General features: G+C 46.2%; 2 protein-coding genes across 2 annotated transcripts; one reads left to right on the top strand and one right to left on the bottom strand.

The window, feature by feature from the left end:
- Positions 1–1200: 1200 nt before the first annotated feature.
- morn5 (MORN repeat containing 5) lies at positions 1201–13932 on the bottom strand (the record flags this gene model as incomplete). Its single annotated transcript, XM_084460120.1, has 5 exons — positions 1201–1277; positions 9251–9382; positions 12141–12252; positions 13657–13804; positions 13886–13932. 5 exons carry the CDS (start codon positions 13930–13932, stop codon positions 1201–1203), a joined length of 516 nt encoding a protein of 171 aa, XP_084316246.1.
- Positions 13933–14293: 361 nt separating this feature from the next.
- On the top strand, positions 14294–25202 carry ndufa8 (NADH:ubiquinone oxidoreductase subunit A8). Its single transcript, XM_084460227.1, has 4 exons — positions 14294–14445; positions 21283–21446; positions 24233–24398; positions 24873–25202. The coding sequence occupies exons 1-4, from the start codon at positions 14395–14397 to the stop codon at positions 25008–25010; spliced, it is 519 nt and encodes a 172-aa protein (XP_084316353.1). The 5' UTR covers positions 14294–14394; the 3' UTR covers positions 25011–25202.
- Positions 25203–26778: the final 1576 nt, after the last annotated feature.

Raw genomic sequence — 26778 nt, 5'->3', positions numbered from 1 at the left:
GTGTGTGTGTGTCTGTGTGTTAGGGAGAGAGACTGTGTGTGTGTGTGTGTGTGTGAGGAGGAGAGACTGTGTGTGTGTGTGTGTGTGTGTGTGTGTGTGTGTGTGTGTGAGGAAGAGAGACTGTGTGTGTGTGTGTGTGTGAGAGAGACTGTGTGTGTGTGTGTGTGTGTGTGAGAGAGACTGTGTGTGTGTGTGTGTGTGTGTGAGGGAGAGAGACTGTGTGTGTGTGTGTGTTTGTGTGTGTGTGTGTGTGTGTGTGTGTGTGTGTGTGTGTGTGTGTGTGCGGGGCAGGAAGCAATCACAGGTGGATGGTAGAGCTCTTCACGGGTCAGTGTGTGCAGTAATGACTCCTGCACTGACTCCAGCGCCACCGCCAACAGGAAGTCACTGTCAGGCTGCATCATGGGACTGATCCCCTCCCAGGATCTGGTTTCAAACAAGAAGCGTTCTGTGGAGATGTAATGTCTCCCTTCCAAACACACAACACCCACTATAATATGCTTATATGATAGGACTGAAAAAAACAAACTATAAATATAAAACACGCAGGAAATGGATAGTAACCCCCCCTCCCCGCTCAAAAAAGAATTCAGAGAAGAAGAAAAAACGGTCTAGGCCTTATAGCAATGCAAATGCATTTTCTAGTTAATAGGAGACATTCTGCTGGTAGATTCCTTGTACATAACAGACTCTTCGGCAGCTACAGTAGCCTGGTTGTTATATACCTATTATATATATATATATTGTTATATACCTATTATATATATATATTGTTATATACCTACCTGCTGGGTGCTCGCAGACCGACTCAGAACAAGCCAACTGATTATATTCACATGCAGCAAAGAGCCGGGATCATTAACTAACATTAGGCTAAAGTAAACATTTCTAACTTCCTATTTTTGTGTGTGTAGATCTTTTGTCCTGTTGTGAAGTGGCATATTTCATTATCCCGACTTCCAGCACTTGTTTCATATAAATACCCTACTAATCTCATTGAAGCATAATCGATGGGGTTGATAAAAAATGTAACAAATAAATAAATAAAACGAAAACGTGGGCTATTTCACGTCTCTATTTTTTCTGTTTTTAGATCTTAATTTAAAAGAGATCATCAGAATTTAAAAGAGACGGGGAGAATAATACAGAAGAAATAACGGTCCCTTTTATCCATTTTAAAGATGTTGTGGTCCTCTGTGTCTAGTCAGCAGAACGTCCACCGATCTCGCCCGAGTCTTTCCGGCAGGTGTTCACGATCCACTCGTGCTCCTGGTCATCTGGAGGACATCAACAACAACATCCAAGTTCAGGTTTAATATTAAATAAATCAATGTAAGCAGAATACAGGTATTCTAATCTGATTGTGATTTTTTTTTTTTACTCCTATAGGGCCATAGCCAAATTTGAGGGATATAAAATAATCCTGATATGGCCAACGCGCGTGCAGTTAATAGAATAACACATTTAAATCGAGGGAGAATAATACTAGTGCATAGTCTTTAACATTCAGTCCGGGGACATTTGCTTTTGACACTGAAGCATTCAAGTGCCATTCAGGTCTAGGGGGAAATTTGTCAAATCAAGACAACAATTAGGAAAATAACTTCTCAGGGCCACTTCAGCCACCAATAAATCACCAGCCAAAAATGGACGACGATTTTAAAACGATGACTCGACTGCCAAAGCAGCGGATAATATAGTGTTTTTCATGGTTAAACAGTGAAATGAGTGTCTAATTGCGGAGCGGAGAGGTAGAGAACCCGGGCGCGCAGCTGCACGCACTTGAGCAGAACCCGCACGCGGGGCCTATTGTTGGGAGCAGGTCTCCAACCCTCCTCTGATTGTGTGTAATTGCCCGATGGCCCTAACAGGGTTCCTAACAGGGGCCCTAACAGCCTCTCCATCTCTGCTCCCTCTCTTACCTGGCTCAAGCGCTCAATTGAGATCCCAGTTGCGGCCATGCAATCCTCACCCGGGCGAACATGCAGGCCTCTACAGCAGCTGCGTGCAGGAACAATTTCCACCCTTCTTTGTGGCATTCGTTTCCCTTTCCTCTGGCAATACGACGGGTCAACTTCGAGGACATTTCTTCACTATTTTAAACTAATTAATACCTCTGCTCACGGTCTGACCGCAATTACGGTTCCCCCACGCGCGCTCGGTCCCTGTTATGATAATGAATGGATGAATTCACATTTTCATATTTTGCTGCAGCGTGACGGGTTCCAGGTTGAGATCGTTCTGCAGAGCGCAAATCCCCACTAAATTGATATTTTAATACAATTCTATTAGAGAGCAGGTGGCCCCGGCGTTTGGTGCAATCTAAAATAAATTACAATTCCGCGTTGACAAAAAGGTTATATGCTGAATGGACGCAGACTTATAATTTACTATGCGTGCACCGTTTAACAATTCAATGGGCTACTTAAAAAACTATCTATATTAATTCCTACAATTTGGCCGTATCTAAATCAAAAAAAAAATTTTTTTACTATTATATTTCAGGGACAAAAAACTAAGAATAGAAAACTATTAAAATATATAATATATAATAAAAACAACAGGCCCTACTCATCAGGTGTAGCTTTTCTGCACGACTGTATTAATGTTAATTTTATTAGCCTACAGCATAATCTGGATCACATATTAAATAACCTTTTATGGACAGACTACGTGTTGGAGATCTGATAACTATGACTGTTTTTGAGAAGTATATTTCACCCTGGATCAGGGGGGAACGCAACGGTACAGGATTTGTGTGCGGGAAGCGATAATGGCACATAGTTAAAACATGTTTATCTAAATCCTCAAAATACACTCGGAGGGAAAAGTGCTTCCTTCCAGCAGCAACCCGTTAATGAGGAGTGAGATCACCGCTAGAAAGCTGCATTATAACCTTTTGAAACACATGAAATTACACACTTTTTTTTTCTGGGGGATTTAATTGTAAATCTATGTAAATAATCCCCTGATTTGAACCAGGCTGAGATATCGCGATAGAGGGACCGGAGGGTGTTTCTAAACAGAAGGACTGATGGTATCGCGGTGGCAGAGAGAGGCCCGGGTCCTGTTTTCCTTGGCAGGGCCGCTTGTTTTGGATGTGAAGCCTTCGCCAGTGTTTCAAAGGAGCGGCTCTTCCAGCGGCAGGAAACGGCAACAAACAATATGGCAACACACAGTTGAGCCCAGCCTGGGCTCGGCTCAGCCCGGCTCAGCTCCTGGCTCTCCGCTGGCAGCCTGGCCCAGCTTGTTGCCAAGGAGAGAAACAGCAAGCAACAAGACAGCAGGAAATAGAGATTGCCTCAGATGTGGAGATGTGGTTCAGGGATGTGCAACCGTCTGTTTTCAATTTAAAACTTGACAATTATCATTTTGAATATACAGCGTGTTGCTTTATGTCTGGGGAGGAGGAGGAGGAGGAGGAGGTGTCTCGTTCGTTTTTGGCGTCAGAATGGAAGAGGAACTGATGTCCCGGCCAGGTAGGGGGCACATTAAACTAACAACACTTCCTGGCTTCCTTCATCGTGTCTTGCCTCCTCTCTCTCTCTTCCTTTTCTTCACTCCTGCTCTCTTTCTATCCTCTCCTCTCCTCTCTCTTTCTATCTTCCCCTCCTTTCCTACTGCTCTCCTCTCTCCTCCTCTCCTCTCTCTTCCTCTCCTCTCTCTTCCTCTCCTCTCTTCCTCTCCTCTCTCCTCTCCCCCCTTCCTCTCCTCTCTCTTCCTCTCCTCTCTCTTTCTATCCTCCCCTCCTTTCCTACTGCTCTCCTCTCTCCTCCACTCCTCTCTCTTCCTCTCCTCTCTCTTCCTCTCCTCTCTCTCCCTCTCCTCTCTCTTCCTCTCCTCCCCTCCTCCTCCTCTCCTCTCTCCTCTCTCTTCCTCTCCTCTCTCCTTCTCTCCTCCTCTCCTCTCTCTTTCTATCCTCCCCTCCTCTCTCCTCTCCTCTCTCTTCCTCTCTCTTCCTCTCCTCTCTCCTCCCCTCCTCCCCTCCCCTCCTCTCTCTTCCTCTCCTCTCCTCTCTCATCTCTCTTCCTCTCCTCTCTCCTCCTCCTCTCCTCTCTCTTCCTCTCTCCTCCTCCTCTCCTCTCTCCTCCCCTCCTCTCCCCTCCTCCTCTGCTCTATGAGAATGAGAGGGGAGTGGTCACCGATGTCTTCACATTACAATGCCTCCAAAATATCTTCATTGGTAATTGTGTGTGTGTGTGTGTGTGTCAGTGTGTGTGTACATGCTTGTGTGTGTGTATGTGTTCGAGTGCGTGTGTGAGAGTGAGTTTGTTTATCCCTCCTCCGTTCCCTACACTGGCTCCCAGTAGCAGCTCACCACCAGTTTAAAACTCTGGCACTAGCCTACAAGACAATGAAAGGAACAGCCCCCTCGTACCTCCAGGCCATGGTCAAACCCTACACCCCCTCTCGCCACTACGCTCTGCTACGTCGGGGCGACTGGTTGCCCCGTCACTCCGAGGCCCCTGCGGTCGATCGACGCGGTCACGGCTCTTCTCTGTCCTGGCCCCGCAGCGGTGGAACGAACTGCCCACTGACGTCAGGACAGCAGAGTCGCTGCCCATCTTTCGCCGCAGGCTCAAAACTCACCTCATCTAGAAGTGCTACCTGGATCCTCCCTCTTAAGCACCTAAAATGACTTTGCTATTCTGGCACTTTGCCTTCAGCACTAGATTATGCTCTGAGTCACTTGTTTAGAAAGGAGATGCACTTGTGAGTTCTGGTGAGTAGTAGTACATAGCTTCCTACATTAAATACAATTATTGTGGGGCGCCCCGGTAGCTCACCGGGTAAGGCGCGCACCATATGAAGGCTAGTCCTTCGCGCGGCGGACCCGGGTTCGATTCCCGGCTCCGGTCCTGTGCCGCATGTCCTCCCCTCTCTCTCTCTTTCACGTTTCCTGTCTCTCTACACTGTCCTATAACATTTAAGCTGAAAAGCCCTAAATAATATCTTTTAAAAAAAAAAATACAATTATTGTAAGTGGCTTTGGATAAAAGCGTCAGCTGAATGGTTGTAATGTGATGTCCTGTGTGGGTCAGTAGGGCAGGACACCCCCCTCTGACCGCTGACCTCACCATGCGGCCTGACCGGCCAGGCCTTCTGTATACACACACACACACACACACACACACACACCCCGAGAGGCAGGGCTGGGCCGCATCCAGGTGACCCGCCTGGCCCCCGGCCGCCATGTGAGGAGATTCCTCGCCGCTTCCTCCCCCCGTCTGCTTTGTGCCCCCGCCCCCTCCCCCCCACCTCCCGGGGCAGATCTTGGCCCGAGGCCGTGGCATTTCCTGACCCTTCCTGCCCCGTCCCCACCGCAGAGGAGCGCCCCCCCCCCTCTCCTGCCCCCCCCCCTCCGGCGAGCGCCCCCCCCTCATCCTGGAGGGAAACCCTTGGCAATAAATCCCCTCTTCACACCCATCAGGGACACACGTACCCCTCACCTCTGTGGGATGAAAATACATCCATGCAGGATACAGGAGTGTTCCTCACACACACACACACACACACACACACACACACACACACACACACACACACAGACACTGGCCTCTGTGTTCATTGGAAACACTGATGGATTTTAAATGCTGCCCTCCTGTCAACAATATGCCTGGAGCAGATGCTGCTTGGGCACTACACACACACTCTTTATCACACACACTCTCTCTCTTACACACATACCCTCTTTCACGCACACACACACACACTGTCTCGCTCTCTCTATCCCTCTCTTTCTCTTACGCACACCGTCACTCTGTTCTACATCAGCTGCCGTGTGGACAATGTCACCTCCGTCAAACGTATCCGGGTTTCTCTCAACAACAAACCCTGGATGACCAGAGATGTGCAGCTCCTGCTAAAATAACTCAATATGTCTTTCTGGTCCGGTGACAGGTATAGCTAGAGAGAGGAATCAGAGACGCCAGACCAGCCTACAGGAGGAGGGTCCAGAGTCACTTTGAGGACTCGAACCCTCGACGAGCACGGCAAGGTATCCGCCTACTACAAGAACAGCACCAATCAAAACCCCAGCGGCAGTGCCTCACTGGCAGCAGACATCAACCACTTCTTTGAGAGGACAGAGACGGCCACGCCCACTGTGCCCGCCTCTGCCTCCGCCAGCCAGTCACTCAACACCCAGACTGCTGATGTCATGCGTGCGTCCCCTAACGTCGACCCACGGAAAGCAGCAGGTCCGGATGGAGCATCAGGACGGCTTCTCAAGGACTGCGTGTCTTCAACATGTCCCTGTCACAGTGCACTGTCCCCACCTGCCTGAAATCCTCCACGATTGTACCAGTCCCGAAGCAGACAGCCATAACCTGCCTCAACGACTACAGGCCGGTGACTTTAACACCCATAGTCACAAAGTGCCTGGAGAGACTGGTCTTAAAGGACAATGCTCGTTTTTGACAACCTGGACCTTATTTACAGCATATTATAAGACGTTTCACTCACCGAGATCACTTTGGTGTAGTTCGGAGGCCTGTAGAAGAAATGTAAAATCCAGCGCGAGCCAGTATATCCATGTAATGGCGGCGGACGGGGCACTGAGAATGCAGCTTCTAAAAAATCTATTTTCTGTATGTTTTTCGGTTGTTTTCATCAATCTGTCTTGATGAATCGCTAGTTGTGCTTACATAGAGAGCATAGGCCTGTTGTGGTTTTTCACATGCCTCTGTAATATGATCTTTAGAAACGTCGTTAGACACGAAATAGCTTCCTCACTTGCTCCAGCACGCATGCGCACAGCGTGCTGGAGCAACGAGGAAGCTATTTCGTTTCGAAAGACGTTTCTAAAGATCATGGCATGTGAAAACCACAACAGTTATGCTCTATGTAAGCACAACTAGCGATTCATCAAGACAGATTGATGAAAACAAACGTTTCGCGGCAGAAAATAGATTTTTAGAAGCTGCATTCTCGGTGCCCCGACCACCGCCATTACATGGATATACTGGCTCGCGCTGGATTTTACATTTCTTCTACAGGCCTCCGAATTACACCAAAGTGATCTCGGTGAGTCAAACGTCTTATAATATGTCATAAATAAGGTCCAGGTTGTCAAAAACGAGCATTGTCCTTTAAAGCACATGAGGACATCTACACCTCCCACTGCCCTAGGAAAGCCACCAGCATCGTCAAGGACCCCACCCACCCCGGCCATCACCTGGTTAACCTCCTGCCATCAGGCAGATGCTACAGAACTAAAACACGCACCACTAGGCTGCTGAACAGTTTCTATCCCAGGGCCGTCACCACACTGAACTCTGCACCGGAAAATACGTCTTAATATACACGCTGCTACTACAGACATTTTGTGCAATATACTGTACAACCAGTGCAATATCCAAGTGCAATAACTGTCTACCTGTGTAATGTGCGATATGTAAATATTTAGCTATTTATACTGTATATAGTGTGTGCGTGTGTATATAATGGTGCGTGTGTATGCATTAGTGTACTTTTACATATTTTTCTAATTTATTATTTATCTACTTTTCTGTTTTATTATTGGAGCCCCGTTAGGTGTGAGTTTTAATTGTAAATTAAAAGCAATGTTACAATGACAATAAAGGAAATCTTGAATTTTGAATCTTAAATCGATCAGATATTTCCGTTTGTAAAACTACAGTTAAAATAGCAGGAGAGCAGCCGCATTTAAATCAAATGACTGCAGCTAGTAGACCTACAGTAGAGCTCCTCCCCCTCTCCTCCTCCCTCCTGATCAATAACAGAGCCCCAATGCGCCAGGAGATCCCCACATATCACTCCCTATCAAAACATCTGTTGTTGAGGATGTGCCTTCTGCTGTCGGTGCACACAAATGAGATTTTCATGCCGCGGATCAACACTGGGATTAATAAGATGATACTAATCTGTATTATGTTGCAATGTGTTCCACCCCGACAGGGTTTACCCAGCTACAGTACTGGGCCAGGTACGGGGGAAGCATGCAGATGGCTTTCATGGGGCCAGGCGAACACACACACACACACACACACCTGTGCAGGGCAGATCAAAGGCGACCATAAATAAACACAGTGACAGTTCGTATCATGTTCGGCGCTCTGTCTCTCGTAGCTACGTTCATTTGGACGGGTTTCCAAGTTACTCCGCGGGCCCCGGCGCCAAGAGATAACACACTGTCTGTTTCACTCTGAGACATGACTTCCCAGATGGCTGTCTATAACAATACAATACACCCTCCTTCTCCTCCTCCTCCCCCCTCCGTTCACAGAGAGACGATTAAATCCACAACCCTCGCTAATCCATGACATTGTCCGGTGATGCAAAACTAGGAGGAAAAAAAGCGAGCTGGCCGGGATGGAGGAATTCGTATCTGGAAAACTGACAGACCGCATTCCCTTCAAATCAAAGATCCGACATCGGGCACTCGCTGGGTGGAAAAATGTGTTTTGGATTTGCCTTTGAAAACAAAACGAAAATGAGTGCAGCGCAGAGGCATGCCTGGCTGAGAAGAGCGCAGATGAGTCAGCTCTGAGACAGAGCATCAGACCTGTAGTGTCTGGAATAATCTGGATAATCTGGTTGACATTACTATCTTTGTGATATCAAATAATTCCCATATGACAAGATTAGGCCTACATGTGTTAAGATAATTTAACACATGTTGAAACCCGAGTCTGCCAACACTTAGTGAGTTGGAACTAAGGTAAGCCACGGTGATTCTGTAACTGCCAGTTGAACCTGCGGAGGACCTGAAGAGGAAGAAGGCCTTTCCTTAGCTCAGAGAAACCCTGAGCCCCGGGCGGCGGCGTTTTGTCGTAGAAACTGTAGTCTCACCGCCTCCCTCAACCTTTCACACAGCTGTGCTAATCTAATTCATGACAGGATGACCTCCAGGAGGTCAACACACCTAGACGTTGTCTGCTCCAGAATAACCATCCTTTGTCCCATTGTCCCTGCAAGAATTACCGCCTTTTCTCATGTCACGTGTCTGTATTCTCGACCACTGTTGATGACGCCTGCCATTTAATATGACGTGCACAATGGGTTAGCCAATCACATCCTGGAAGCGCCATACCTGTGTATTGCTTGAATATAAGGCAGCGCAGGACCAGACTGCGGCACTTCACTTGGATGAACCACTCACGTGCGTTGTGCTGAAGTCCTTGCGCTCGTATGTTTTCTCAATAAACCAGACTTGACCTGTTTGAGCGAATCTTGGCAAATCCTCTTTGACTAGATCAGTTAAAAGTCTTCTACGGTTTCCCCTCACCTGCGTTTCGGAGGAAGTTGCCCTGATAGTCGTTGACCACGCGGGCGCCCGGCTGGTAGAAGCCGTCTCCGCAGTCGTAGCAGCCGTCGGGGACGATCCGCGGGGGGTCCAGGTCCGTCAGCTGGGACTCACCTGCAGGGGACGGCCAGACAGAGGGGTCGGGGACACAGCGGGGACACAGCGGGGACACAGCAGGTCAAACACCAAGCCCCGACCTGGCGGCCATACTGAGGAAAACACAACCACACAACAAACTAGAATCAGACTGAACGCAGAATTCATGATTCAGAACGTGAACACCCGAGAGGTTGGGTCCATCGAGCTTTATACTACACCTCTGCTTTATACTACACCTCTGCTTTATACTACACCTCTGCTTTATACTACACCTCTGCTTTATACTACACCTCTGCTTTATACTACACCTCTGCTTTATACTACACCTCTGCTTTATACTACACCTCTGCTTTATACTACACCTCTGCTTTATACTACACCTCTGCTTTATACTACACCTCTGCTTTATACTACACCTCTGCTTTATACTACACCTCTGCTTTATACTACACCTCTGCTTTATACTACACCTCTGCTTTATACTACACCTCTGCTTTATACTACACCTCTGCTTTATACTACACCTCTGCTTTATACTACACCTCTACATACCTCAGATTATATACTACACCTCTACATACCTCAGATTATATACTACACCTCTACATACCTCAGATTATCACAGCTTTATACTACACCTCTACATACCTCAGATTATCACTATACTACACCTCTACATACCTCAGATTATCACTATACTACACCTCTACATACCTCAGATTATCACTTTATACTACACCTCTACATACCTCAGATTATCACTTTATACTACACCTCTACATACCTCAGATTATCACTTTATACTACACCTCTACATACCTCAGATTATCACAGCTTTATACTACACCTCTACATACCTCAGATTATATACTACACCTCTACATACCTCAGATTATCACAGCTTTATACTACACCTCTACATACCTCAGATTATCACAGCTTTATACTACACCTCTACATACCTCAGATTATCACAGCTTTATACTACACCTCTACATACCTCAGATTATCACTTTATACTACACCTCTACATACCTCAGATTATCACTTTATACTACACCTCTACATACCTCAGACTATCACTTTATACTACACCTCTACATACCTCAGATTATCACAGCTTTAGACTACACCTCTACATACCTCAGATTATCACAGCTTTAGACTACACCTCTACATACCTCAGATTATATACTACACCTCTACATACCTCAGATTATCACAGCTTTATACTACACCTCTACATACCTCAGATTATATACTACACCTCTACATACCTCAGATTATATACTACACCTCTACATACCTCAGATTATATACTACACCTCTACATACCTCAGATTGTCACTTTATACTACACCTCTACATACCTCAGATTATCACTTTAGACTACACCTCTACATACCTCAGATTATATACTACACCTCTACATACCTCAGATTATCACAGCTTTATACTACACCTCTACATACCTCAGATTATATACTACACCTCTACATACCTCAGATTATATACTACACCTCTACATACCTCAGATTATATACTACACCTCTACATACCTCAGATTATCACTTTATACTACACCTCTACATACCTCAGATTATCACTTTATACTACACCTCTACATACCTCAGATTATCACTTTATACTACACCTCTACATACCTCAGATTATCACAGCTTTATACTACACCTCTACATACCTCAGATTATCACTTTATACTACACCTCTACATACCTCAGATTATCACAGCTTTATACTACACCTCTACATACCTCAGATTATCACTTTATACTACACCTCTACATACCTCAGATTATCACAGCTTTATACTACACCTCTACATACCTCAGATTATCACAGCTTTATACTACACCTCTACATACCTCAGATTATCACAGTGCCAGGGTCGTTTGAATTTAGCCTCCGTCACTCTTTTTTTTTTTTTAAAGATATTTTTACAGCTTTCCAGCTTTAATGGTATAGGACAGTGTAGAGAGATAGGAAATGTGGGAGAGAGAGAGGGGAGGACATGCGGCACAAGACCCGAGCCGGGAATCGAACCCGGGTCCGCCACGCGAAGGACTAGCCTTCACATGGTGTGCGCCTGACACGCCTGGTCTTCCTGTCACTCTTAACAAAAGCATTATAGAAGATCTGTAATGGTAATGGAACCTCTGCGGACAGCTTCCTGACAGAAACCTTAGAAGTAAATAAACTTTTCTATTCTATTCTTCTATTCTGAACCATTTGGAGTTCCAGACAGCACCTCTTACAGTAGGGCTGGGTATCGAGTTGAATTTCAAGAATCGATTCGATTCCGATTCACAAGGTTCAGAATCGATTATCACGATTCAATTCGATTTGATTCGATTCAATATCGATTCGGTTAGTGTACTAAAACCAGTTTTTTTTTTTATAGCTGTAACCTTAATTACATGACTGCCAAGTTATGCAACACATCAATACTAGGGCTGGGTATCGATACTGATTTACAAAAATGAATGAATGAATGAATGAATGAATCATTGAATGAATTAATGAACTATTCATACCTTAATTTATTAATTCATTCACTAAATAAAAGATCGATTTTGGGATTCATGAATCGATTCTGAATCATTTGATTCAGAATCGATTTTTTAAACCCAGCCCTATCTTACAGTGTTCTGAAAGACCTGAAAGGGGTTCCCTCTGGGGTTCCGTCTTCTCAGAGGGTGCCATACTGTTACAAATTGGTTCTATACAGAACCAGAGGTGAACGGAGGCTGACCTGCTGGTTTCATCCCGCCGAGCCTCTCCGTGTAGAACCGTCTGTCGTAACCGTCGCAGAACCCCCAGTCCTGCTCTCGGTACTCCAGGCCGTCGGAGAACGTGTACTCGCCCTGCGGAAGAACGGAGGCTGTGCGTTAAACCGCACACTCCTCTTATTCACGCACATTCGTCCCAACAGAGGGTCGGATGCGGGTCGGATGCGGATGTTCACGGAAGATGAGATGTGGACATTCAACCGGAGTGCACATCAATCAATCAATCAATCAATCAATCAATCAATCAATCAATCAATCAATCAATCAATCAATCAATCAATCAATCAATCAATCAAAGCTTTATTTGTATAGCGCATTTCATACCCAGAGGCAACACAATTACAACAATTACTCCTGTCCTGGCCTCCCTCCATTGGCTTCCCATGCAGTTTAGGATTAATTGTAAGATTCTATTGTTTGCTTATAAAGCTTTGAATGGTCTGGCTCCACCCTACATCCCTATGTTCCACGACGGTCTCTCAGGTCGGCTGACCAGTCGCTCCTCGTCGTCCCTAAATCCAGGCTAAAGCACAGGGGGGGCCGAACTTTTGCTGTCGTAGCCCCAAAACTCTGGAATGAACTGCCCCTGCCCATTAGGCTGGCCCCAACGCTTCCCGCTTAAAAACACATCTGTTCTCACTGGCGTTTTAATACTTAGTAGGCTATCAGAGTCGTTTATTTTTAATATTCTGTTTCTTGGTTTCTTTTGTCCTATTGTGTTGTTGTGTTTCTTTTGTTCCATTAGTTCCTATTGCCCTACAGTACTGTGTTTGTTGTGTGTCTTGTATTGTTTGAAATGGAAAGCACTTTGGTACAACTCTTGTTGTTTTAAATGCGCTCTATAAATAAAGTTGGATTGGATTGGATATTCTAGAAGAAGGAAGCGTCAAAGATTTAATCGATTTGCGTTCCATCTGGAACTGCTGCCGAGCTGAGAGCTGAAGAGCGGCCATATTTCCATCGGAGTGTTCCGCTGTGCTGTCACCCCCCCCCCACCCCCCCACCCCCCCAACAGGGTGACGTTTCTGATGCTCCCTCTTCAGCCAGCCCTGGTCCTGCACATGTTTAACCAGGATGTGTGAGGGGAGGTCTGGGGCTGAGCTCAGCTGGCAGGGAGTCAGGTAGCTATGGACCTGGTTGGTCATGCAGGGGCCTCCTTAGACCATCTCTAATGAACCCCAGTTGTAGTCATGATGATAATCGAACCAGGTACCATCGTGGCGGAGACTGAGACATGCATGAAGGAGTGTTTTCGGAGCATATTGACCAAAGAGGGATGTATTTTCTGAGTGGGACGTGCAGAGAGCATGTGTAGGAAAGGTAAAGATGGAAACTTAATAACTGCGACAATGTGAATGATTGCTAAAGTGGACCAGATGTAATGTCTACTATAACCAATGAGTACCACACACACACACACACACACACACACACGCACACACACACACACACACACACACACGAAAGTATGTTGCACACCTGTTTTGATATCCCTTTCTTCCAGGTTCCTTCATATTTTCTGCCATTGGGGAAATGGAGAACCCCTTTTCCGTGGAACATCCCGTCCTTCATCTCACCCACATACCTGGTCTCAGTGGGACACCTGTACTCTCCCGAGCCCTCCATTCTGGGGGACAGAGAAGATGGAGACATTTGTATTGACTGCCTCTATCGTGGTTTCTAAAATAAAATAATTATTTTCCTTTACCTGCCATTGTTGAATTCCCCAGTATAACTGCTCCCTGTGAATTCCATGTGATGTTTATATGAGACAGAGACCTGAAATGTAATGTTAGACTGGAAAACAAAACATGCAGGAGGAAGATGCAAGGAGTTTGACATCGTTACCATGGAAACATAAACGACCAGACACAAGGAGCGCAATATCTCTCGCGAGAGGACAGTGTTTCCTTTATTGGCCGGGATTTGGGGATTTTGTTGAAATAGAGCAGTTATATAACCGTTATCTACTATATATAATGATCACAACACAATATGTATCCGTTAAAGCGTATTTTTTATCCCGAATGGTTGGAAAAAACGTCCTCAGTTTCTCGTCGCGGTGTCGAGTGCGTCATTGTTGTGCGTCTGACTCGCGCATGCGCAGTAAACTGACCTTCCCTGAGCGGCCTCGTCCTGAGGAACCAGACCAGGACCTTGGATGTGTTTTAACAATTAAGTTTCTTTGATTTTGTTCCATCGAACAGAGACCGAACCATGCCCGGTTCGGTGGAGGTTCCCACTCTGCAGGAGCTGAATGTGGACGAGGTAAGAGAAGCTAAGAGACTTGCTAACTGGCTAACGGTCGCACCGGTATGGGCTAGCCAGAGTTAGCATGCTAACTGACAGCTAACGTTAGCTGTCTGAAAACAAGCTAGACATCCTCACCACGAAGTCACCTCGCTAACGTAATGCTAAATAGTTTCCTTTTAGTATAATTTAGCTTTGGCAGTTTCAAACCACCGCTAGTAGCGTTAGCACGATGCTAACCAGCTATAGAAACGTTACATCTCGAACTGATACAGTGTGTTTTTGTAAAGCAGCATAAGTTAGAGTTGTTGATCCACAGTTAGTTCATGTTATTCAGTCTGTCCTTGACTGCTGGAGCAAAGTTAATACACGTTAGCCTGACCAGCTAGCTTGTCTGTTAGTAGCCTGACCAGCTAGCCTGTCTGTTAGTAGTCTAACCAGCTAGCTTGTCTGTTAGTAGTCTAACCAGCTAGCTTGTCTGTTAGTAGTCTAACCAGCTAGCTTGTCTGTTAGTAGCCTAACCAGCTAGCTTGTCTGTTAGTAGTCTAACCAGCTAGCTTGTCTGTTAGTAGTCTAACCAGCTAGCTTGTCTGTTAGTAGTCTAACCAGCTAGCTTGTCTGTTAGTAGTCTGACCAGCTAGCTTGTCTGTTAGTAGTCTAACCAGCTAGCTTGTCTGTTAGTAGTCTAACCAGCTAGCTTGTCTGTTAGTAGCCTGACCAGCTAGCTTGTCTGTTAGTAGTCTAACCAGCTAGCTTGTCTGTTAGTAGTCTAACCAGCTAGCTTGTCTGTTAGTAGTCTAACCAGCTAGCTTGTCTGTTAGTAGTCTAACCAGCTAGCTTGTCTGTTAGTAGTCTGACCAGCTAGCTTGTCTGTTAGTAGTCTAACCAGCTAGCTTGTCTGTTAGTAGTCTAACCAGCTAGCTTGTCTGTTAGTAGTCTAACCAGCTAGCTTGTCTGTTAGTAGTCTAACCAGCTAGCTTGTCTGTTAGTAGTCTAACCAGCTAGCTTGTCTGTTAGTAGCCTGACCAGCTAGCTTGTCTGTTAGTAGTCTAACCAGCTAGCTTGTCTGTTAGTAGCCTAACCAGCTAGCTTGTCTGTTAGTAGTCTAACCAGCTAGCTTGTCTGTTAGTAGCCTGACCAGCTAGCTTGTCTGTTAGTAGTCTAACCAGCTAGCTTGTCTGTTAGTAGTCTAACCAGCTAGCTTGTCTGTTAGTAGTCTAACCAGCTAGCTTGTCTGTTAGTAGTCTAACCAGCTAGCTTGTCTGTTAGTGGTCTAACCAGCTAGCTTGTCTGTTAGTAGCCAGACCAGCTAGCTTGTCTGTTAGTAGCCTGACCAGCTAGCTTGTCTGTTAGTAGGCTAACCAGCTAGCTTGTCTGTTAGTAGCCTAACCAGCTACCTTGTCTGTTAGTAGCCTAGCCAGCTAGCTTGTCTGTTAGTAGTCTAACCAGCTAGCTTGTCTGTTAGTAGTCTAACCAGCTAGCTTGTCTGTTAGTAGTCTAACCAGCTAGCTTGTCTGTTAGTAGTCTAACCAGCTAGCTTGTCTGTTAGTAGTCTAACCAGCTAGCTTGTCTGTTAGTAGTCTAACCAGCTAGCTTGTCTGTTAGTAGTCTAACCAGCTAGCTTGTCTGTTAGTAGTCTAACCAGCTAGCTTGTCTGTTAGTAGTCTAACCAGCTAGCTTGTCTGTTAGTAGTCTGACCAGCTAGCTTGTCTGTTAGTAGCCTGACCAGCTAGCTTGTCTGTTAGTAGTCTAACCAGCTAGCTTGTCTGTTAGTAGTCTAACCAGCTAGCTTGTCTGTTAGTAGCCTGACCAGCTAGCTTGTCTGTTAGTAGTCTAACCAGCTAGCTTGTCTGTTAGTAGCCTAACCAGCTAGCTTGTCTGTTAGTAGTCTAACCAGCTAGCTTGTCTGTTAGTAGTCTAACCAGCTAGCTTGTCTGTTAGTAGTCTAACCAGCTAGCTTGTCTGTTAGTAGTCTAACCAGCTAGCTTGTCTGTTAGTAGCCTGACCAGCTAGCTTGTCTGTTAGTAGTCTAACCAGCTAGCTTGTCTGTTAGTAGTCTAATCAGCTAGCTTGTCTGTTAGTAGTCTAACCAGCTAGCTTGTCTGTTAGTAGTCTAACCAGCTAGCTTGTCTGTTAGTAGCCTGACCAGCTAGCTTGTCTGTTAGTAGTCTAACCAGCTAGCTTGTCTGTTAGTAGTCTAACCAGCTAGCTTGTCTGTTAGTAGTCTAACCAGCTAGCTTATCTGTTAGTAGTCTAACCAGCTAGCTTGTCTGTTAGTAGTCTAACCAGCTAGCTTGTCTGTTAGTAGTCTGACCTGCTAGCTTGTCTGTTAGTAGTCTAACCAGCTAGCTTGTCTGTTAGTAGTCTAACCAGCTAGCTTGTCTGTTAGTAGTCTAACCAGCTAGCTTGTCTGTTAGTAGTCTAACCAGCTAGCTTGTCTGTTAGTAGTCTAACCAGCTAACTTGTCTGTTAGTAGTCTAACCAGCTAGCTTGTCTGTTAGTAGTCTAACCAGCTAGCTTGTCTGTTAGTAGTCTGACCAGCTAGCTTGTCTGTTAGTAGTCTAACCAGCTAGCTTGTCTGTTAGTAGTCTAACCAGCTAGCTTGTCTGTTAGTAGTCTAACCAGCTAGCTTGTCTGTTAGTAGTCTAACCAGCTAGCTTGTCTGTTAGTAGTCTAACCAGCTAGCTTGTCTGTTAGTAGTCTAACCAGCTAGCTTGTCTGTTAGTAGTCTAACCAGCTAGCTTGTCTGTTAGTAGTCTGACCAGCTAGCTTGTCTGTTAGTAGTCTAACCAGCTAGCTTGTCTGTTAGTAGTCTAACCAGCTAGCTTGTCTGTTAGTAGTCTAACCAGCTAGCTTGTCTGTTAGTAGTCTAACCAGCTAGCTTGTCTGTTAGTAGTCTAACCAGCTAGCTTGTCTGTTAGTGGTCTAACCAGCTAGCTTGTCTGTTAGTAGTCTAACCAGCTAGCTTGTCTGTTAGTAGTCTAACCAGCTAGCTTGTCTGTTAGTAGTCTAACCAGCTAGCTTGTCTGTTAGTAGTCTGACCAGCTAGCTTGTCTGTTAGTAGCCTGACCAGCTAGCTTGTCTGTTAGTAGTCTGACCAGCTAGCTTGTCTGTTAGTAGTCTGACCAGCTAGCTTGTCTGTTAGTAGCCTGATCAGCTAGCTTGTCTGTTAGTAGTCTAACCAGCTAGCTTGTCTGTTAGTAGCCTAACCAGCTAGCTTGTCTGTTAGTAGTCTAACCAGCTAGCTTGTCTGTTAGTAGTCTAACCAGCTAGCTTGTCTGTTAGTAGTCTAACCAGCTAGCTTGTCTGTTAGTAGCCTGACCAGCTAGCTTGTCTGTTAGTAGTCTAACCAGCTAGCTTGTCTGTTAGTAGTCTAATCAGCTAGCTTGTCTGTTAGTAGTCTAACCAGCTAGCTTGTCTGTTAGTAGTCTAACCAGCTAGCTTGTCTGTTAGTAGTCTAACCAGCTAGCTTGTCTGTTAGTAGCCTGACCAGCTAGCTTGTCTGTTAGTAGTCTAACCAGCTAGCTTGTCTGTTAGTAGTCTAACCAGCTAGCTTGTCTGTTAGTAGTCTAACCAGCTAGCTTGTCTGTTAGTAGTCTAACCAGCTAGCTTGTCTGTTAGTAGTCTAACCAGCTAGCTTGTGTGTTAGTAGTCTAACCAGCTAGCTTGTCTGTTAGTAGTCTAACCAGCTAGCTTGTCTGTTAGTAGTCTGACCAGCTAGCTTGTCTGTTAGTAGCCTGACCAGCTAGCTTGTCTGTTAGTAGTCTAACCAGCTAGCTTGTCTGTTAGTAGTCTGACCAGCTAGCTTGTCTGTTAGTAGTCTAACCAGCTAGCTTGTCTGTTAGTAGTCTAACCAGCTAGCTTGTCTGTTAGTAGCCTAACCAGCTAGCTTGTCTGTTAGTAGTCTAACCAGCTAGCTTGTCTGTTAGTAGTCTAACCAGCTAGCTTGTCTGTTAGTAGTCTAACCAGCTAGCTTGTCTGTTAGTAGTCTAACCAGCTAGCTTGTCTGTTAGTAGTCTGACCAGCTAGCTTGTCTGTTAGTAGTCTAACCAGCTAGCTTGTCTGTTAGTAGTCTAACCAGCTAGCTTGTCTGTTAGTAGCCTAACCAGCTAGCTTGTCTGTTAGTAGTCTAACCAGCTAGCTTGTCTGTTAGTAGTCTAACCAGCTAGCTTGTCTGTTAGTAGTCTAACCAGCTAGCTTGTCTGTTAGTAGTCTAACCAGCTAGCTTGTCTGTTAGTAGTCTAACCAGCTAGCTTGTCTGTTAGTAGCCTGACCAGCTAGCTTGTCTGTTAGTAGTCTAACCAGCTAGCTTGTCTGTTAGTAGTCTAACCAGCTAGCTTGTCTGTTAGTAGTCTAACCAGCTAGCTTGTCTGTTAGTAGTCTAACCAGCTAGCTTGTCTGTTAGTAGCCTGACCAGCTAGCTTGTCTGTTAGTAGTCTAACCAGCTAGCTTGTCTGTTAGTAGTCTAACCAGCTAGCTTGTCTGTTAGTAGTCTAACCAGCTAGCTTGTCTGTTAGTAGCCCAACCAGCTAGCTTGTCTGTTAGTAGTCTAACCAGCTAGCTTGTCTGTTAGTAGCCTAACCAGCTAGCTTGTCTGTTAGTAGTCTAACCAGCTAGCTTGTCTGTTAGTAGTCTAACCAGCTAGCTTGTCTGTTAGTAGCCTGACCAGCTAGCTTGTCTGTTAGTAGTCTAACCAGCTAGCTTGTCTGTTAGTAGCCTGACCAGCTAGCTTGTCTGTTAGTAGTCTAACCAGCTAGCTTGTCTGTTAGTAGCCTAACCAGCTAGCTTGTCTGTTAGTAGTCTAACCAGCTAGCTTGTCTGTTAGTAGTCTGACCAGCTAGCTTGTCTGTTAGTAGTCTGACCAGCTAGCTTGTCTGTTAGTAGCCTGACCAGCTAGCTTGTCTGTTAGTAGCCTGACCAGCTAGCTTGTCTGTTAGTAGCCTAACCAGCTAGCTTGTCTGTTAGTAGCATGACCAGCTAGCTTGTCTGTTAGTAGTCTAACCAGCTAGCTTGTCTGTTAGTAGCCTGACCAGCTAGCTTGTCTGTTAGTAGTCTAACCAGCTAGCTTGTCTGTTAGTAGTCTAACCAGCTAGCTTGTCTGTTAGTAGTCTAACCAGCTAGCTTGTCTGTTAGTAGCCTGACCAGCTAGCTTGTCTGTTAGTAGTCTAACCAGCTAGCTTGTCTGTTAGTAGCCTAACCAGCTAGCTTGTCTGTTAGTAGTCTAACCAGCTAGCTTGTCTGTTAGTAGTCTAACCAGCTAGCTTGTCTGTTAGTAGTCTAACCAGCTAGCTTGTCTGTTAGTAGCCTGACCAGCTAGCTTGTCTGTTAGTGGTCTAACCAGCTAGCTTGTCTGTTAGTAGTCTAACCAGCTAGCTTGTCTGTTAGTAGTCTAACCAGCTAGCTTGTCTGTTAGTAGTCTAACCAGCTAGCTTGTCTGTTAGTTGTCTAACCAGCTAGCTTGTCTGTTAGTAGTCTAACCAGCTAGCTTGTCTGTTAGTAGCCTGACCAGCTAGCTTGTCTGTTAGTAGTCTAACCAGCTAGCTTGTCTGTTAGTAGTCTAACCAGCTAGCTTGTCTGTTAGTAGTCTAACCAGCTAGCTTGTCTGTTAGTAGTCTAACCAGCTAGCTTGTCTGTTAGTAGTCTAACCAGCTAGCTTGTCTGTTAGTAGTCTAACCAGCTAGCTTGTCTGTTAGTAGTCTAACCAGCTAGCTTGTCTGTTAGTAGTCTAACCAGCTAGCTTGTCTGTTAGTAGTCTAACCAGCTAGCTTGTCTGTTAGTAGTCTAACCAGCTAGCTTGTCTGTTAGTAGTCTAACCAGCTAGCTTGTCTGTTAGTAGCCTGACCAGCTAGCTTGTCTGTTAGTAGTCTAACCAGCTAGCTTGTCTGTTAGTAGTCTAACCAGCTAGCTTGTCTGTTAGTAGTCTAACCAGCTAGCTTGTCTGTTAGTAGTCTAACCAGCTAGCTTGTCTGTTAGTAGTCTAACCAGCTAGCTTGTCTGTTAGTAGTCTAACTAGGTTATGAGGGTCATTAAGGACTGAACATGTTGTGGAAGAAAATGAATAGCGACACGCTATTCATAAATAGCAGACCAGACCACAACAGACTAGACCAGACAACAACAGACTAGACCAGACTAGACCAGACCACGCCAGACTAGACCAGACCACAACAGACTAGACCAGACCACGCCAGACTAGACCAGACCAGACCACAACAGACTAGACCAGACCACAACAGACTAGACCACACCACAACAGACTAGTCCAGACCACAACAGACTAGTCCAGACCACAACAGACTAGACCAGACAACAACAGACTAGACCAGACAACAACAGACTAGACCAGACCACAACAGACTAGACCACACCACAACAGACTAGACCACACCACAACAGACTAGACCAGACAACAACAGACTAGACCAGACCACGCCAGACTAGACCAGACCACGCCAGACTAGTCCAGACCACGCCAGACTAGACCAGACCACGCCAGACTAGTCCAGACCACAACAGACTAGACCAGACTAGACCAGACCACGCCAGACTAGTCCAGACCACGCCAGACTAGACCAGACCACGCCAGACTAGTCCAGACCACAACAGACTAGACCAGACTAGACCAGACCACAACAGACTAGACCAGACCACAACAGACTAGTCCAGACCACACCAGACTAGACCAGACCAGACCATGATTTAGACTATATAAAAGGGAGATAGCGTTCTTAGCTCCATGGTCATGATGATATCAAAAATGAGACCTGATAGAATAGCTAGCTAACATATCTGAATGCCTTGTTTATAATAATGCTAGCTACATATCCTTGCATGTCTCTCGTGTCCCCTGTGCAGATCAACGTGTCGTCTGCGGTGCTGAAGGCTGCTGCCCATCACTATGGCTCCCAGTGTGACAAGCCCAACAAGGAGTTCATGCTCTGTCGCTGGGAAGAGAAGGACCCGAGGAAGTGTCTGGAGGAAGGGAGGAAAGTGAACGAGTGTGCACTCAACTTCTTCAGGTAGGCTGTCTTAGAAGTGTGTGTACTACTACCAAAAAAGTTTGGTTAATAGTTAATGGGAAGATTTGCTATCCATGCAGATTCCCAATGCTCAACGAGGATGTAAGTTGGGATATAGATTTGTATGTATGGTGGTAGGTATGTATCTCCAGTTATATAACAGTTGTTCTGTGTAACAGGTGTCAGTGTCTTGCTTGTCACTATCGCTTCCACCATGGTTTGCCCCATGCTGGGCTTGATCTTGGGTCATCTGACATAAAAACATAACAACCTCTCAACAGTTTTAGCCAGCGGAAAGCTAGCAGTTCGATGGCACGGGGGGGCATTTATACGGTTACAACTGCCGGGGCTATAGCCTCTGTTTTGGAACGAGACTTGCTCACATTCTCAGTGTTCTGGGTGTATGTTAACTACGTCCGTGTCTCTGCGTTTGAGTTTAACTCAGTTAAACTCAGTTAAACTCTGCTACATGTTCAGCACTGTTATCATGGCATTTCCCTGTCAGACATTTTGATTGATAATCTTCCCGCGAGTGTTTGTTTTGGTCTAACGAGGCCCTCTAGCAGAGTGTTTTGACGTTGCCTGTATGCCGCAGTGACTAGGTCAATGTTTAGGTTCAACTGAAAGCACATGTTTTCATGTCCATTTCCTTTACTGACCAATAGAAGCAAGCGTGGCGGTCCAGGGGGAGCGGCCAGAGTGCTAACCAGCTACCGGCTGCTCTGTCTGTCTGTCTGTATGCCTGTCTGTCGGTACTCCTGTCTGTCTGTCTGTCTTTACGTCTAGCTGTCTGTATGCCTGTCTGTCTTTTTGTAAGCCTGTCTGTACGCCTGTCTGTCTGTCTGTCTTTACGTCTAGCTTTCTGTATGCCTGTCTGTCTTTTTGTAAGCCTGTCTGTATGCCTGTCTGTCTGTATGTCTTTGTTTGCCTATGTGTTTCTCTCTCTGTGTTTGTCTGCCTGTCTGTCGTTCTGCCATCCGACAAGCTTATATGAGAATATAACAGACCAAGCAATACTAGACCAGACCAAGCAATACCAGACTAGACCAGACCAAGCAATACCAGACTAGACCAGACCAAGCAATACCAGACTAGACCAGACCAAGCAATACCAGACTAGACCAGACCAAGCAATACCAGACTAGACCAGACCAAGCAATACCAGACTAGACCAGACCAAGCAATACCAGACTAGACCAGACCAAGCAATACCAGACTAGACCAGACCAAGCAATACCAGACTAGACCAGACCAAGCAATACCAGACCACGCCAGACCAAGCAATACCAGACCACGCCAGACTAGACCAGACCACAACAGACCAGACCACACCACAACAGGCTGGGGGCCTTTTTCAATACCAAGTACGCCCAAGTTGGGACTTGCGTTCTTGCTAGTCCGGACTTGGGAAGTTCTCATCAGAGTATGAACTCCCGAGAACTGGAGGACGCAAGTTAAGTCATTCAGCAGTTGGAACAGCAGCGTCCTTGATGACATCACATTCTCAACTGTTTTGTGTGGACACCGGCAGCCGCCATTGCTAGGATTTTGAAAAGCGTTTTAAACTGTTTTAAAGTAAATATCTTTACGTTTTCATTGTTTTTCATGCGGATAATTACCACAATCGAAACCAATTATGTGGCGATTTTATCCAAATAACCTCTGTTTCTACTAGTTTCGATAGATTATTTAGAGGCATTTTCAATGATGTTGCCCTAACAACCGTTAGCACAGCCGCTTGATGCTAAATGAATTCTGGGATATCTGTCTGTCTCAAGTCCACACAAGTCTGCTCCGATGCATCCTCCATAAAGTGGGCGGAGCAAGAACACATCCTGGCATTTGATGCGGACTTTGGACTTGCGTACTTTTGAATTGGAACAGTACTTGGGCTCCGACTGATGACGTTTCACAAGTTCACAAGGACGCAAGTACGGACAAGTACGCATATTGGAAAAGGGCCTGGGTTAGGCTAGATCCAAGTAGGCCACACTAGGCGATGCCAGATCAGGCCCCTGAGGCGAGACCAGACTGCACCAGGCCAGGGAAGGGCTGCTTTCCATAGGCTAGGCCCCACCCAGGCACGCCCACCAATAACAACACAAGTGCACCTCCAGAAGGAACAGACACTCGGCCCAGCCCAGCCCAGATGTAAACACAGGAGCTGCAGAGCATGGTAAAGCATCTCATTATTCTAATGGGCCAGTAGTTGAGTAAACTGGTAATTATCCCTGGTTGTTTGGGCTTGGGGGATCCCTGAAGGGCTAGTTCAAATGACTAATTAGCACTCTGGTTTTACTTATGGATGCACACACATGGTAGTCTTTGGACTCGGTGAGTGTTGAATTGCTTTGATTCTCAGGTTCTGAGTCCCGTCTTACGCAAGGTCTTTGTACCTTGTCTTGTCTTGAGACACTCGCAAGCAAGCAGTCTGCCCACACAGCAGGTACATGGATTGATATTTGTTTTTTTCTCGCTTTCTCTACCTCTCTCTCTCTGTCTCCCTCTCTCTCTCCCTCTCTCTTTCTCTCCCTCCCTCTCTCTCTCTCTCTCTCTTTCTCTCCCTCCCTCTCTCTCTTTCTCTCCCTCCCTCTCTCTCTCTCTCTCTTTCTCTCCCTCCCTCTCTCTCTCTCTCTCTCTCTCTCTCTCTTTCTCTCCCTCCCTCTCTCTCTCTCTCTCTCCCTCTCTCTCTCTCTCTCTCCCTCCCTCTCTCTCTGTCTCTCTCTCTCTCTCTCTCCCTCCCTCTCTCCCTCCCCCTCTCTCTCTCTCTCTCCGTGGTGTCGCAGGCAGATCAAGGGCAGCTGTGCGGAGTCCTTCACCGAGTACTGGACCTGCCTGGACTACTCCAACCTGACGGAGCTGCGCTGGTGTCGCCAGAAGCAGGAGGCCTTCGACAGCTGCGTCCTGGACAAGCTGGGCTGGGAGCGACCCGACCTGGGAGAGCTGTCCAAGGTGAGCGGCAGGGGGGGGCAACCTGGGACGGGAAGGCCCGTCGAATCAAATCAAACTTTATTCGTCCTCTTGAGCTCGGCCACGGCGGGATTGTTGTCGTTAGTATTTCACCAGCTTTTGAGCACGAAGGTCAGCGGGTGAAAGACGATCTTGCTTCGGACTTGGAACGGAGGTCGGGATAAACGTGTCTGTTGGAACGATGTATTTATTGTGAGGCTAAGGAGGCCAGTCTGGGGTCTGGTGTCCTCACACTAGGTCACCCCTCCCTCCGCAGAGGTTGAGAGGCTGTGACAGCACTCCTCTTTGAAACGTTAAAACGGCGTTAAGCTCGTTGTTGACACAGACGTTTCATTGTACCTGTGTGAGTCGTGTCCTACGAGCGGAAACATCGCCCTGTGTTGAGTGTGGTCACCTGCTTGCTCCTGCTCCTAGTCTGCATCCCCATCTCACTGCCAATCCTCTCCCGTCTCCAAGGTGACCAAGGTGGCAACCTCGCGACCCCTCCCCGAGAACCCGTACCACTCGCGGCCGAGGCCGGAGCCCAACGCCGCCATCGAGGGCCCGCTGCAGCCCTCCAAACACGGCAGCAGGCTCTTCTTCTGGAACTGGTGAGGGAGGCGTCAGAACCACGCCCCCTTGGGTCCTCCGGCCACGCCCACTCTCCTCCCACCAGCTCTGGGCAGGAAGTGAGGCCGGACGCGCCCATATAAGGCATACACACAGTTCTCCTATCGCCTATGTAAATTAAATGAGTGAACGGAGGCAACTTCCTGTTCTGTTATTGTTGTTGTGAAATAAAACAGATTTAATTTACATTTCTGTGTAAATCTTCTTTCAGTTGGATAAAAGGTTCACGTTTTTAACTGTTTCCCGTGATCAAGATCAAAGGATTCAAGGATCTTTATTAAGTATCTTTCTTTGTCATGTACAAGATACCGATACTATGATGAGGTGCTCAGAGAACCTTCTGGAAGGTGTCATTCATCAAACTGAGACGATGCTACCCTCTTAAAGCCTTGAGTTCTAGCTATACATGTCTTAAAGCCTTGGGTTCTAGTTTTACATGTCTTGGGTTCTAGTTATATATGTCTTAAAGCCTTGGGTTCGAGTTATACATGTCTTCAAGCCTTGGGTTCTAGTTATACATGTCTTAAAGCCTTGGGTTCTAGTCATACATGTCTTCAAGCCTTGGGTTCTAGTTATACATGTCTTAAAGCCTTGGGTTCTAGTCATACATGTCTTCAAGCCTTGGGTTCTAGTTATACATGTCTTGGGTTCTAGTTATACATGTCTTCAAGCCTTGGGTTCTAGTTATACATGTCTTGGGTTCTAGTTATACATGTCTTAAAGCCTTGGGTTCTAGTCATACATGTCTTAAAGTTTTGGGTTCTAGTTATACATGTCTTAAAGCCTTGGGTTCTAGTTATACATGTCTTAAAGCCTTGGGTTCTAGTTATACATGTCTTAAAGCCTTGGGTTCTAGTCATACATGTCTTAAAGCCTTGGGTTCTAGTTATACATGTCTTAAAGCCTTGAGTTCTAGTCATACATGTCTTAAAGCCTTGGGTTCTAGTCATACATGTCTTAAAGCCTTGGGTTCTAGTCATACATGTCTTAAAGTCTTGGGTTCTAGTCATACATGTCTTAAAGCCTTGGGTTCTAGTTATACATGTCTTAAAGCCTTGGGTTCTAGTTATACATGTCTTAAAGCCTTGGGTTCTAGTCATACATGTCTTAAAGCCTTGGGTTCTAGTTATACATGTCTTAAAGCCTTGGGATCTAGTTCTATCTGTTGCGTGGTCTCTGCTTCTCTCTCTGCTGACGTCCTCGGGGGCGATCTAGGGGAGAGCATCTGCAGGACAGAGCTGGACACACTGACCACAGAGGAGCCAGTGGGACAGAGGAAGGTTGTGCCAAGGTCCACATACGCACAAACATTCACTCACTGACCGGCAGGACTCTAGCCAGTCAGGGTCGGTTCCACTGGCTCAAAGAACACAGGACACAAACACTCACACAGACACACAGATGGCCTCTTTAATGTTGGTGATCAGAAAAACTTTACTTATTGTAGTTTATAGGCGTTGTTCTGGGTGTGTGTTTGTGCGTGTGTTACCGTAGTAACCTTCAAACCTGAACCCCAGCCGAAGGTGGCGGAACAGGAAGTGGGTTTAACCAGGGCAGGGTTTGTTGTGGTTCGACTCCATGCTCCCAGCATGCACCAGGGCAGCTCGGTCTTTAACCTACAATATGAGCTGGGTTCCTCCGCGGAGCGACGAGGCTGACATCTTTCCCAGACCGAGAGACGGCGCTACGGACCGGGAGGGGGGGGGGGGGGTTTAGATCATGTCCAGAGACGAGGGTCCGAGCCCCAGACGCC

This window comes from Borostomias antarcticus, assembly GCF_949987555.1.
Source record: "Borostomias antarcticus genome assembly, chromosome: 30".
NCBI lineage: Eukaryota > Metazoa > Chordata > Actinopteri > Stomiiformes > Stomiidae > Borostomias > Borostomias antarcticus.
The sequence above is the reverse complement of the archived record's forward strand: the minus strand, read 5'-3'. Positions and strand labels throughout refer to the sequence as shown.

Excerpts from the sequence above, each read along its gene's own strand:
- ndufa8 (XM_084460227.1), top strand. The coding sequence starts at position 14,395 with ATGCCCGGTTCGGTGGAGGTTCCCACTCTGCAGGAGCTGAATGTGGAC. Across the intron at positions 21,447-24,232 it reads TGTGCACTCAACTTCTTCAG|GCAGATCAAGGGCAGCTGTG; the intron begins GTAGGCTGTCTT and ends GTGGTGTCGCAG. Across the intron at positions 24,399-24,872 it reads ACCTGGGAGAGCTGTCCAAG|GTGACCAAGGTGGCAACCTC; the intron begins GTGAGCGGCAGG and ends CCCGTCTCCAAG.